General features: G+C 42.9%; 1 protein-coding gene across 2 annotated transcripts in view; it reads left to right on the forward strand.

The window, feature by feature from the left end:
* Window positions 1-13939, forward strand: part of LAMA2 (laminin subunit alpha 2) — a 1085231-nt gene that overhangs the window by 243076 nt on the left and 828216 nt on the right. For both annotated transcript variants that reach the window (XM_040429125.1, XM_040429126.1), the window contains exon 3: window positions 738-850. In XM_040429125.1, coding sequence (XP_040285059.1) covers window positions 738-850 — 113 coding nt within the window. The remainder of the gene's footprint in view (window positions 1-737; window positions 851-13939) is intronic.

Consider the following 13939-nt stretch of genomic DNA (forward strand, 5'->3'; position numbering starts at 1 on the left):
TTTTCTGTTCAGTGGACCAGTCACCCTGTGCAAGTTGTGAACTCTGGATCCAGCACCATCACACTTCCACCTCCATGTTTGACAGTTGGTGTCACACACTGAGGAACCATCTTTTCAACGGCATACAAAAACCCTGCCTGATATTCCAAATATGTCAAATTTGGATTCATCAGTCAATGAGACCTTCTTTCAGTTTTCAGTAGTCCACTGGAGGTGCAGCTTGGTCCTGAAAAGCCTCCTTTTAATTTTGCAATCTAGGCAGTGGCTTACTGATACTCGACCTGTCAAACCTGCAGCTTGAAGTTTTCAAAATGAAAATATTTAAACCTTCATTAAGCTGTGCTTGAAGATTTTGTGCTGTGAGCTACTGATCATGGAAACGGTTGTTGTGGCCTTTGGTCTGCCAGAGCTCTTCCTGTCAGAGTTTTCTCCAGTGTCCAAGTGCTTTTTGATGGTATTGGTCTAGGAAACAGTTCTCATTGACACCTTAGCTTTCTTAGCAATTTCTCTGTAAGAGAGATCTTTAGTTTAATTCAGAAACAAATACTATTGTTGCATTTCAGGTTAAAACTTCATATTTTTTAACCTTATTTTTGCTCCTTTGAATCCATGTCATGTTATTTGCTGGACTTGAACTGTATAAATGGTAATAATAACTGTAAATATGGATGTGTTCGAAAACATATGACTGGTAGCATATATTTAGAGAATTATTTTCAATGTTCTCTTTTCTTTAGTACACTATCCAATAGCTCATGCTATCAACGGCAAAAGGACTTGGTGGCAAAGTCCAAGCATTAAAAATGGAGTGCAATACCATTATGTGACAATTACGTTAGATCTTCAACAGGTAAGCATAATTTTTCTTCTCCCTTTTTTTTTATGAATGAGATATTGATTGACACAAGGTGAATATTTCTTTGTTAAACTACAGGGCAATTGATGTCTGAGGGAGATACAGTGAGTTCAGGTTTAGCTGTTTTCTGAATGGATGTGTACAGCTCTGGAATTCCGCTTTTTCTGTCATAGTCCTGGAGCTTTTAAGATCCTTTGCAGTTCTAATGCCTTTGCAAGTCTTAAAGGGGTTGTCCCACCATAACAACTTATCACCAATATGCAAAACAACATGTGTGCACCTATATACAGTACACCAGCCAGAGCATGCCACTCAGATAACCCAGCTAGTGTAGGTAGACAACCCATCTAGGTTGAACCAGTTAATTAGTGCCGAGTATTGCAGTGGGAGCATGGTTTTCTGGACGGGTTATTAGTGTCCCATCCAGAGATGAACACATTTCCTAAAAAATGTTTTGGTCCAAATAGTCTTAGATTTATGTACAAATTGATTCTATCTGAATCAAAAGTAATTTAAAATCTCTCTCTTTTTCTCTTCTGGGGTGCATCAAAAGGGGCATATAGTCACGTAATGAGAACATTGTCCTGCCACTTTACAAATCACTAGTCAGACCACATATGGAGTACTGTGTACAGTTCTGGGCTCCTGTGGACAAGGTAGACACAGCAGAGCTGGAGAGAGTTCAGAGGAGGACAACTAAAGTAATAACTGGAATGGATGGATGACAGTACCCAGAAAGATTATCAAAATAAGGGTTACTGAGGGGAAATCTAATAACTGTGTATAAATACATCAGGGGTCAGTACAGGGATCTCTCCCATCATCTATTTATCCCCAGGACTGTCACTGTGATGAGGGGACATCCTCTGCATCTGGAGTAACAAAGGTTTGTACACAAACATAGAAGAGGATTCTTTACAGTAAGAGCAGTGAGACTATGGAACTCTCTGCCTGAGAAGGTGGTGATGGTGAATTCACTAAAATACTGTAGTTCAACAGGGGTCTGGGTGTATTTCTGGAGTGTAATAATATTAAAGGTTATAATTACTAGAGATGAGCCATTGATCCAGGAAGTTGGGAAGGAATTTTTTCCCCTAAAAGGTGGGAAATTGGTTTCTACTTCATGGAGTCTTTTGCCTTCCTCTGGATCAACTTGCAGGATAACAAGCTGAACTGGATGGACAGATGTCTTTTTTGAGCATTATAAACAATGTTACTATCATTTAATATGTACAGTATGTTCTCTCTCTCCCTAAAATTCTACCTAATTAAATCTAAAGAAATTCTAAATCAACCAAATCAGAGTTTTTTCAAAAATTCTGATCAAATATTGATTCTAATACATTATTTGCTCATCTCTAGTCCCATCAAATTCACCACAAGCTCACACACTTCTACATTGTTCCAGTGTTGCAAAGAAGTGATACAGTATGTGAGCGGCTAACAAGTCATCTCTAACAAGTTACTTCTCTTTCTGTGCACATTTAAAGTATTCACCTCTATCACCAATATGGTAAAGTGTGCAATGGTCTGTCCTGAAATTCATCTACTGTCTAAACACAGACTGCTCTCTCTAACTCATGCTTATTACTGCAGCACTGTTTAGAATAGCTGCTGTGTACCAAAAGAAGAAGGTTGATTTTGGTAACAGCATTACTAAAATAATTATGAACTACGAGAGTCTAAATATTTTCTTCAAAAAGAAACAATATCAATTAATCTCCCACAAAGAAACAGTGCCTTTTAATCAATAAAAGATATAGTGTAAGGGTAATCATGTTTTAGTGTAAAGACTAAAGAACTGTAAGTAACCATTGAAAGGGTTATCCAGTAAATTATATTGATAACCTATTCTCAGTATAGGTCATCAATATCAGATTTAGTGTACAAGGCAGTGTTTTTCTAAGAAAAATGAGACAGGCGCACCATAGGGTAATAATGTCAGACAGATAGTATAATAATGACTGTAAAATGGGAGGCTCACCTTGTCAGGTTGTGCAAATGATAGGCACAACACTAGTGTAGACTTAGTAGAGGGTGATGAAAACCCAATGGTTGGATGGTCATGCAGCTAGGGATGCGAACACTTCCACGTAGGGATGCCTGGAGTCCCCAAGGAGGCAAATGGATCCAAAGGATAAGGAGATAATCCTACGGCGCAAAGAACCAGCCTTTGTTGTCAACAAAAACTAGGTTTATTATTATAGCAGGCGTTTCGGGGTAAAATGCAGGCGTTTCGGGGTAAAATGACCCCTTCATCAGGTACAGACTGCTGATAGCTAAAAAGGTATTACACACATGTTTAAATACATTAAAAAAAACTCCAAAAGGCACAAAATGGAGCGAAGGGAGAGGTCCAAAAGCCTGCCCACATGTCACTTATTTTTATTAGTATACAAATTGCATTAAAAATACTATAGAATGTTTCTGGTCCATAAACATTGGTGGTGCAAGTGGGTGTATATAAAAACTTTGCTGAAACATCAGATAACAATATTTGTGCAGCGATGACCAGCTGGAGAAAGATACCTGATGCATCACTGCACACAGTGTGATCACGTGACCTGGATAGTGGCAACAGGACCCTAAAGGCAGAGCCTGGCTAGAATGTATGGGCGGGCTGGAGGGAAGATCGCAACGGCTACACAGGGGATGTAGCGATCCCAGGAACTGCGTGTAGGCACGATAGGGTGCTGGAATATGCTGGGTGGGAATGAAGGTGGCTAATATATGAGGATTCATTAAAATGTCAGTTAAAAAAAAGGGCACTTGAGGATCAAGGTGACTGCTACTGACAGAGGAGGGGATAATTAGTAAAGTTAGTATAAAACGACATGGCCCCCATAAAAGATGGATGGTTTTAGCAAATGAGACTGTAGAGTAGAGGAAATTGAAAATAATGATACAAATAAATTATATAAATGGATGTGCTAAATATGAATAAATAATTGAATCGTTAAATACAATAGAAGGTACATACATTGGATAAAACAAATCTATCAAGAAGGCACTTACTGGAAAAATTACAATCATATGTATAGATAAATAAAAATTGTTGGGGGAACTTAGCAAATCTAAAATACTTGATGTGGACATACATATAGTATTCAAAGGAGTTTACGGGAATAGCGCTACTTAAAGTATATGTGGGTACACATATAGTATGCAAATGAGTTTACTCGTATAGTGCTACCTAAAGTATAAGGAAGAAGGACGCTTCTGGGAAACATTACAGTACTTACTTCATAACTACTTTTACCAGCAATCACAACACGATCAATGAACTTCTTTCAAAGCACTGGTTCACCCTGAAACGTGACCCATTCCTAGACAAGATTCTACCAAATAAACATTGCCTCACATTTAGAAGGGCCCAGACTCTAAAGAATCTACTTAAACTTAAACAGCATTTAGGTCAAGTTGCGCAATCAGGCGACACTGTTCCAGCAGGGAGCTTCAAATGCAACCAGCCAAAGTGTCTTTGCTGCAAGTGCTTAAATACTGTCACCTCGTTCCACAGCTCTAACGGTGACACTTTTCCCATTAAGGAACATCTAAATTGCGGCTCCACAAATATCATCTATCTGCTCGAGTGCCCATGCGGCCTCCAGTATATAGGACAGACAATCCAGACTCTCTGGAACAGATTAAACAAACAAAGATTCCACGTTAAAAATATATTTTTACAGCACAGTGTATCTAGGCATGCTACGGATCACCACCATGGTTCATTCCTTGGATTTACCATCACCCCAATTGAAAGGATCAAACCCGATGGTTATAACACCATTAAAATCTTGTGGAGACGCTAAATGTTTTGGACCTATAAGCTGAACTGTTTGAACCCACGCGGCCTGAATGAGGCTTTTAAAATCAATCTCTAAACCTATGTTCTGACTCTTTGAGCATCCACCAATTACCCTTGGTTAGGGTACCAGCATGAACTCTTACTCACTAACGGGGTTAAACAAACCACCGGTAGTCTATTCTGAACACAGATGCACTTGAGTCTCGTACTTATAATCAGTGTACCCTATATACTTTAGGTAGCACTATTCGCGTAAACTCATTTGTATACTATATGTGTACCTACATATACTTTAGGTAGCACTATTGAATACTACATGTATGTTCACATCAAGTATTTTAGTTCCTCCTACAGTTTTTATTTATCTATACATATGATTGTAATTTTTCCAGTATGTGCCTTCTTGATTGATTTTTTTATCCAATGTATGTACCTTCTATTTTATTCTACAATTTAATTATTAATTCATATTTAGCGTATCCATTTATATAATTTATTTTTGTCATTATTTTCAATTTCCTTTGCTCTACAGTCTCCTTTGCTAAAATCATCCATCTTTTATGGGGGCCACGTCCTTTTATACTAACTTTTCTAATTATTAGAGATGGCCTTGCGGTCTTTCGCGGCAAACTTTGCTCGTTTGCTGTTCGCTGAACGGGCTAACATATGGCGATATTCGCGCCAGCCATATTCTTTTACATTGTGAAGAACTTTGACCCATGACACATCCATCAGGTGGTACAGGACAGCCAATAGAGACGTTTCAGCACATGGACATACCCCCTACCTTATAATTAAACCCGATTTGGCTGCCATTTTACATTCTGTCTTTTGCCAGTGTAGGGAGAGGTTGCTGTGTGGAGCAGGGACAGACTTTTAGGGACACAAAACGCTAGCTAATAGGGCCACAAAAGTCCTTTTAAGGACTGGTATAGGTGTGCTATCGATAGGTGTGACTTACTGAGGGGTGTAATATACTTCTAACATAGAAAGTATATTATAGTGCAATTGTATTGTGCAGCAGTTGTGTGCGGTTCTGCTGCGATACTGCAGCCATACAGTGACAAACGCTATTGGAACAAATAATTTCTACTGGTGTGAAATACCAGTTGCCCCCCAAAAAATCGGATTGAAGCAGGGGTGCTATATACCAATAATATACTTTCTATATAGTGCATTTAGGTAGTGCAGCATTTGTCTGTGGTTTAGCTGCGTTACCCCAGCTACACAGAGTGAAAAACGCTATTGGAACAAAAAATTTCTACTGGTTTGAAATACCAGTTGCCCCCCAAAAAATCTGATTAAAGCAGGGGTGTTATATACCAATAATATACTTGCTATATAGTGCATTTAGGTAGTGCAGCATTTGTTTGCTGTTTTGCTGCGTTACCCCAGCTACACAGAGTGACAAACACTATTGGAACAAATAATTTCTACTGGTGTGTATAGTTGAGCGGACACCTGGAAGTTCGGGTTCGATGGGTTCGGCCGAACTTCGCAAAAAAGTTTGAGTTCGGGACCCGAACTTGACACCGAACCCTATTGAAGTCAATGGGGACCCAACTTTGGAGCACTAAAATGGCTCTAAAAAAGCCATGAAAAGGGCTAGAGGGCTGCAAAAGGCAGCAAAATGTGGTTAAGAGCATGACAAGTGCTCTGCAAACAAATGTGGATAGGGAAATGACTTAAAATAACATAAAATACGTAAAAATAAAAAATAATAATTTTGATCTAGGAGGAGAAGGTCCATATGGAGTAGGAGGTTGAGGAGGCGGTGGATGTGGCGGTGTAGGTGGAAGCGGCGGTGGAGGAGGTAGCCAAAACTGTTTTTTGTTTTTGTTTTTTAGTTTATTTATTTATTGTGTTTAAATTTGGGTAGACCCCGAAACATTGGAAAATATAAAAAACAAAACAAAGAGAAAGTGCGCTGGAGTACAACAATGGCTGGGTGAGGCCGGTATATATGTCCATTCTGCACAAGGTACGGACAAGTCATGCGGGATCCCTGCCTGGTTCATTTTAATGAACGTGAGCTTGTCCACATTTTCTGAGGACAGGCGGCTGCGCTTGTCTGTGATAACCCCCTCCTGACGTACTAAACAAACGTTCGGACAATACACTGGCTGCAGGGCGGGCCAGCACCTCCAAGGCTAAAGGGCAAGCTCAGGCCATGTGCCCAATTTGGAGACCCAGAAGTTGAAGGGGGCAGACCCATCAGTCAGTATGTGTAGGCGTGTGCACACATACTGCTCCATGTTGGTGAAATGCTGCCTCCTGCTACGACGATCCATATCAGCTGGTGGTGCTGGTTGTTGTGGCGTGCTGACAAAGCTTTTCCACATTTCGGCAATGCTAACCCTGCCTTCTGAGGTGCTGGCGGTGCCCCTGCTTCGTTGTCGACCTCTTCCTTCTCCTCAACCTTTGCCTTGTGCTTCCACTGAGCCCCCGCTGTCAGGTGGGAATGCCATCAGCAGCGCGTCTATCAGCGTGCACTTGTAGTCATGCATCTTCTGATCAGTAACAGACGTTTTTACTAAATTTAGTTCCCTGTCAGCAATGCAGAGCAGGGGTTTTTCACTGTCTAAAATAGGTTAATGTCAACCATCAATGTAACAGATGATTTTACAAAATTTAGGTCCCTGTCACCTATGCAGAGCAGGGGTTTGTGTACGGCAAAAATGAAAAAAGAATTTAACAGACGCTTTTGCACCCTGCTCCCACTTTTGCTGTGCTGGTGCCTCTGTGCGACCACCTCCTCTTCCTCCGAACTAGACAGGTCACTCGCATGACCTTGATTCCATGTGGGGTCTAGTATCTCATCATCCTCCACATTATCTTCCACCCACTCTTTTCCCCTGCCCTCCTTGTCGGTCTGCAGACTGCAGAAAGCTGCAGCAGTTGGCACCTGTGTTTCGTCATCATCAGAGACGTGCTGCGGTGGTCTTCCCATGTCCTCATCCTGAAACATAAGTGGTTGGCCATCAGTGCACTCAATCTCTTCCACTTCTGGGGTAGGGCTTCTGGGGTAGGGCAGAAAGCCTGCCAGCAGAGTCATCAAAAAGCATAAGAGACTGCTGCATGACTTGGGGCTCAGACTGCTTTAGTATTGATTGGAACCTGGGCAAAAATGTACTTGGGCCCCCTAGCAGGCAATCACGCCCTCCACCACTATATATAATATAGCTTACAGTGAATGACTGTAAATACTTACAGTTCTGAAGACTCCAGCAGGCTCAGGATCAGTGCTCAGGGCTGGAAGTGGGCACCGCTCTGCAGTTCAGAAAGAAGACCGGGGCTCGGCTCACCCTAGCATTGCAGTGCACCCCAGCACCCCACAGTATGCAGTATAGCACCCTATAGTATATAGCACCCCACAGTATGCAGTATAGCACCCTAGCGTTACAGTGCACCCCAGCACCCCACAGTATGCAGTATAGCACCCTATAGCATATAGCACCCCACAGTATGCAGTATAGCATCCTATAGTATACAGCACCCCACAGTATGCAGTATAGCACCCTAAAGTATACAGCACCACAGTATGCAATACATAGTAAAACACCCCACAGTATGCAGTATAGCACCCTATAATATACAGCACCCCACAGTATGCAATACATAGTATAACACCCCAAAGTATGCAGTATAGCATCCTATAACATACAGTATAGCACCCCACAGTATACAGTAGAGCAGTATAGCACCCAGTATGCAGCACCCACAGTATACAGTAGAGCAGTATAGCACCCAGTATACAGAACACCACAGTATACAGTAGAGCAGTATAGCACCCAGTATACACTACCCCACAGTATACAGTAGAGCAGTATAGCACCCAGTATACAGCACCCCACAGTATACAATAGAGCAGTATAACACCCAGTATACAGCACCCCACAGTATACAATAGATCAGTATAGCACCTAGTATACAGCACCCCACAGTATACAGTAGAGCAGTATAGCACCCAGTATACAGCACCCCACATTATACAGCACCCCACAGTATACAGTAGAGCAGCATAGCACCACACAGTATACAGCACCCCCAATATATAATCTCATATAGCAGCCCCCAGTATATAATCTCATACAGCAGCCCCCAGTATATAATCTCATACAGCAGCCCCCCAAGTATATAATCTCATACAGCAGCCCTCCAGTATATAATCCCACACAGCAGCCCCCCAGTATATAATCTTATACAGCCCCTCCCAGTATATAATCCCACACAGCAGCCCCCCCAGTATATACTCTCATACAGCCCCTCCCAGTATATAATCCCACACAGCAGCCCCCCCCCCAGTATATAATCCCATACAGCAGCCCCCCCGGCCCCAGTATATAATGTCATACAGCAGCCCCCCAGTATACAATCCCACACAGCAGCCCCCCAGTATATAATCCCACACAGCCTCCCCCAGCATACAATCCTCAGACCCTCCCCAGTAGTCACAGCCACCTCTCTAGCGCTGACAGACTCTCTCCCCTCTACAGATGCTTTCAAGAAGCCTGCCCTGATCTTCCTACTCTGCAGACAGTTGGCCAGTGCCTGTCATAGCAGAGCGCTGCCAACCCACATGACCTACCCTTCTCCTGCAGGCTGCAGCAACACTGAGTCCTGGAAGAAAGAAAGGACCTCTCACTCTCTCACAGTTCGCTCTGGAGTCCCGGTGTTCTGTAAGGGCATTAAAGGGGCAGGGGCAGAAGGTGGCAGGGGCTCAAGCCCCCTTTGAGCCCTATGTGTGCACGTCCCTGACCTCCATCACTTGATGTTTTCTGTCCGGTGAATGCGTAATGTTTGTGGCCTGTTCTCCCGTGGCCTAAAATAAAAAATTTCTAGGCTCAAGCATGGCACATTTTTAAAAGTTTCAATTTAAGACACATAAAAATGGCCCCTGATTAAAATACATATTTTTTGTGGGAATTTTTGCCATTGACCCCCCTCTGGTATGTCACTGTCCATGTTGTGGGATGATTTGTGCACTTCTTGTAAGTATTTGGTGGCTGCAAATCTGAGCTGAAGGTTTTTTAGGTTCGCCTGCCATTAAAGTGAATGGGGCCCGCCGCGAACTAGCGGTTTGCGAACATTTGAACGCATTCACGTGATCGCGTTCACGAACCGTTCCGGCTGATGTTTGTTCATCACTACTAATTATCCCCTCCTCTGTCAGTAGCAGGCACCTTGATCCTCAAGTGCCCTTTTTTAACTGACATTTTAATTCATCCTCATATATTAGCCACCTTCATCCCCACCCAGCATATTCCAGCACCCTATCCTGCCTACACACAGTTCCTGGGATCGCTATCCAGGTCACGTGATCGCACTGTGTGCAGCGATGCATCCGGCATCTTTCTCCAGCCGGTCATCGCTGCACAAATGATGTTATCTGATGTTTCAGCAAAGTTTTTATATACACCCACTTGCACCACCAATGTTTATGGACCAAAAACATTCTATAGTATTTTTAATGCAATTTGTATATTAATAAACCAAAGTGACATGTGGGCAGGCTTTTGGACACCCCCCCTTCACTCTATTTTGTGCCTTTTGGCGTTTTTTTTATGTATTTAAACATGTGTGTAATACCCTTTTAGCTATCAGCAGTCTGTACCTGATGAAGGGGTAATCTTACCCCGAAATGCGTTGTACCACCTGCTATATTAATAAACCTAGTTCCTGTTGACAACAAAGGCTGGTTCTTTCCGCCGTGGGATTATCTCCTTATCCTTTGGATCAATATCAGATTGTCCGGGATCCAACATCTTGCACCCACACTGATCATCTGTTAGAAGGGGCTGGGTGCTCTGTTAGCGCCATGGCCTTTTCCTAGGCCATGTGACATCACTGTATATTGGTCACATGGCTTAGTTACAGCTCAGCCCCATTAAAAGATTTTCAAAGAGAGAAAATAACTTTATGTTTCTTAATTGTCCTGCCATACTAGAGCCCCATATTTTTATTTAAAGGGGTTGTCTGAGCAGTATTTTTTTCAAAAAGGTCAGCTCCCATTCTAATGCTTCCTGCATCTACACTACTCTTTACTTTTTAGTTTCTCACTACACATGAGAAATTACCGCTCAGCCAGTCACTTGCCACAAAGGTGACCATCTAGGATAGTAATTGGTTGAATGTAGTGACTAGTGGTAAAGCATTGGAACAGGAGTGTTAGGGAATTAATTAGATCCTTTTTTTAATACCTTTCAGATTTTTTTTTTTTTAACTGTGAGTGGAAAGTCTACCCCTATAGCCATGGGTGTACATAGAAATCACTGGGTTGTACCTCCAATAGAAGCAGACCATGCAGCTGCTATGGGGCCCTTGGAGAAAAGTGTCCCACAGTGAAGCAAATCCCCCGCCGTAATTACTGTCCAGCTCCAATAGAGTATCCCTATCATCAGTGAAGAAAGCTGCTGCCCCAGCAGAACCCCCTCTTCCCCCATTAACCATCCACCCATTAACTTTTTTTTAAATATAGTCACTCACTTCTGGGAGTGTACAACTCACTTTGTGGATCACTGTGGCAAGTCTCAGAAACTTGCCAGTGATGCTGGGAGCTGGGGTCCGGTGGCATGACTGACCAAGGCAGCGCAGTATCACACTGAAGACTGCCGTGTCCCACCCGCTCAGTCCTGTCTGCTGCTGCAATACATTAGCCACTATACACTAAAATGCTGATTGGCCAGTGCAGCGCCCAGCAGACAGAGGAGAGCTAACGTTCGCCTGGCTGCAGTGCATCAGATTACAAGATAAAAATTGCAGTTTTTTCGAACCTTTTGATATATACATTCTTTTATATATTCTTTTTATATATATTTCTTATCAATTATTACCCATTTTTTTTTAAAGAATTTTACATATATAAAAAATCTTTTTTTAGTATTTTCTATCCCCCTCTTCTTACTTTTTTTCATCTTTTATCTATTTATTTATTAGTTCTCTTTGTCACAACCATTATATGCCCACTATAATTGCAGATTTTAATGACTTCATGTCCCTTATAATTTATACTGTGTGTCCCTTATAATTATAATCTTACTGTATTAGTGTAAGTATGCTGTATATCGAAAAAAACGAGTGCCCAAATAATAATAACCGAGCATACAGAAAAAAACAGTCCTTGCATCCAGTAAATATACAATAAATTATGTGGGTCAAAAAATTTAACAAATAGTGACTCCAAATTACCTAACGCCAAAACATATAAACATTTCTTGTAACTTTACTGTTACTATGTCTAAACAGACCGACAGGATGTATCTTTGTTCGGCCAGTAGCAGTATAACAACATCAGTACATCGACACTATATGCTGCGACCGGTAGTGCACATTTCCCACTGCCGGTCAGTATCAGACCTGAGCGCTGGTGATGATACCATCCCCTCTGGATCCCTCTGATGCCATCTCCTCAGGATCCCACTAGCAGACTCGGGCTTGCGCTCTTTGACGGGGAACAGCACGATCCGCCGGTAACCTTTGCCCCTAATACCAGTAGTCTAAACTAACCGACAGGATGTACTTCTCTTCAATAAATAGCAGTATTATAATATCATCGCGCCCATACTCTATTCTGCGACCTGTAGTACACATCCCCCGCTGCCGGTCAGTGTCAGAGCTGAGCGCTGTTGATGATGCGATCCTCTCTGGATCCCACCCGCAGACTCTAGTTTGCACCCTGCGGTGGGTGACAGCGCGACCCGCGGCTAACCTCTCTGTTTTCCCCTGCTATCAGTAGCTTAATAAAATATAGCAGGAGATCGTGAGTGCAAGGATAGGACTGTCCGAGCAAGTTCCTTCCCGACACATACAGACGCTTTATACCTTAATATATAAACACATCTCTGCTCCGCCTAGCAATTACATAGACCATATAGGTAGTAACTAGCAAATGTACAGCAACTAGCCTTTATCTCCGCTGTCAGTCAGGCAGATATGGGCAGCGTCTACCAGACATCACTAGTAACGTCATGCATACTGTCTCTCTGCCTACAAACCACTGGCCTACGCGCCAAAATACTGTTTAAAAGACAATCTCTTGACACTATTCTGTACATGCTATTATTGTCCTGATGAAGAGGGCTGTGCGCCCTCGAAACACGTTGACTAAAGAATAAAAGTTTACTTCTCTTTTAACAATACTACGCGGAACATTACCTCCTGTTTTCAGCGTCACTACAAAAGGTTCGAAAAAACTTCTATTTTTATCTTCTAAACTTTATCTCTCTTGCCACATCTGGGGCAGAGAAAAGGAACCTTGGCAGCAGTACAGGACCCCGCATGCTGGACGGGAAAATACCAGCAAAAGCTTCATACAGTTGTTGTGGCTCATCACAACAATAAATGGTAAGCGCTTCTTATATATAGTGCCTTAAAACTGCCATACAGCCACCTGGCCTCCTGTCTCCTTTTTCTTCTCTTTTCATATGCAGTGCATCAGAGACATTGGTGTCTGTGCACTGTGTTGTGCACACAATGTATGTAAGAGGGGTGGGGGGGTCTGAGCAGAGGGGAAGCGGGACCTGCCCGAGCCCCAGATCGGGACTTGGGATGGAGGACAAGCTTTGCCAATGGCAAAATACACAACTGGAAATGTTATAGGGGGTGGGGCCTTCCATCCACTCCGAGTCCCCCCTTGCCATGGGCCCCATAGCAGCTGCATGGTCTGTCTCTATTGGCAGCATGCCACTGCCTTTAGCTTCCATGTGCCCTGGCATTTATGCCACAAATGCTACCAAACAAGCAAACTTTCTGTAAGAAACTTACCTGTCTAGGCTCCCCACGTGGCGGGAGAGTTATGATGCTGAGCCGTGCTCCTCCCTTCCCACCAGTGATGTGGCCCATCCTTAGTTTCAATGCTCTGCTTTCTCGCCGCGGCACTCCTGTGCTGGGGGAGACAAGCAGTGGGCAGAATAACAGCCCCTCTGCTCAATTTCATGGCCTATGGGAGGGTCAGGTCACCGGGCCAATCAGGTTTTGGTCCAGGAACCTGGCTATTTATTTAAACCCCCTAACTGCATTTGACCTTTGCCAATGATAGTCTTTGTTGGGCTCACTAGCTAGGTTCCCTGTTCACTGTTTCTGCACTTGCTGATTGATTACTCTGTGTTGCCTCCCCCAGCTTGTCTTCTGACCACATTCTGTCTCATGTTTTTGGTACTGCATAGCCCTGTTGGTTCTGGCCTATTGCTTTTTTGTTCTCCGTTACTATGTCTTGTTGGTCCTCTACTTATTTAGTGTAGGGACTATTGTCCAGTTGCGGTTCTGCCATTTAGGGA

The sequence above is a fragment of the Bufo bufo genome, chromosome 4 (assembly GCF_905171765.1).
Source record: "Bufo bufo chromosome 4, aBufBuf1.1, whole genome shotgun sequence".
Classification (NCBI taxonomy): domain Eukaryota; kingdom Metazoa; phylum Chordata; class Amphibia; order Anura; family Bufonidae; genus Bufo; species Bufo bufo.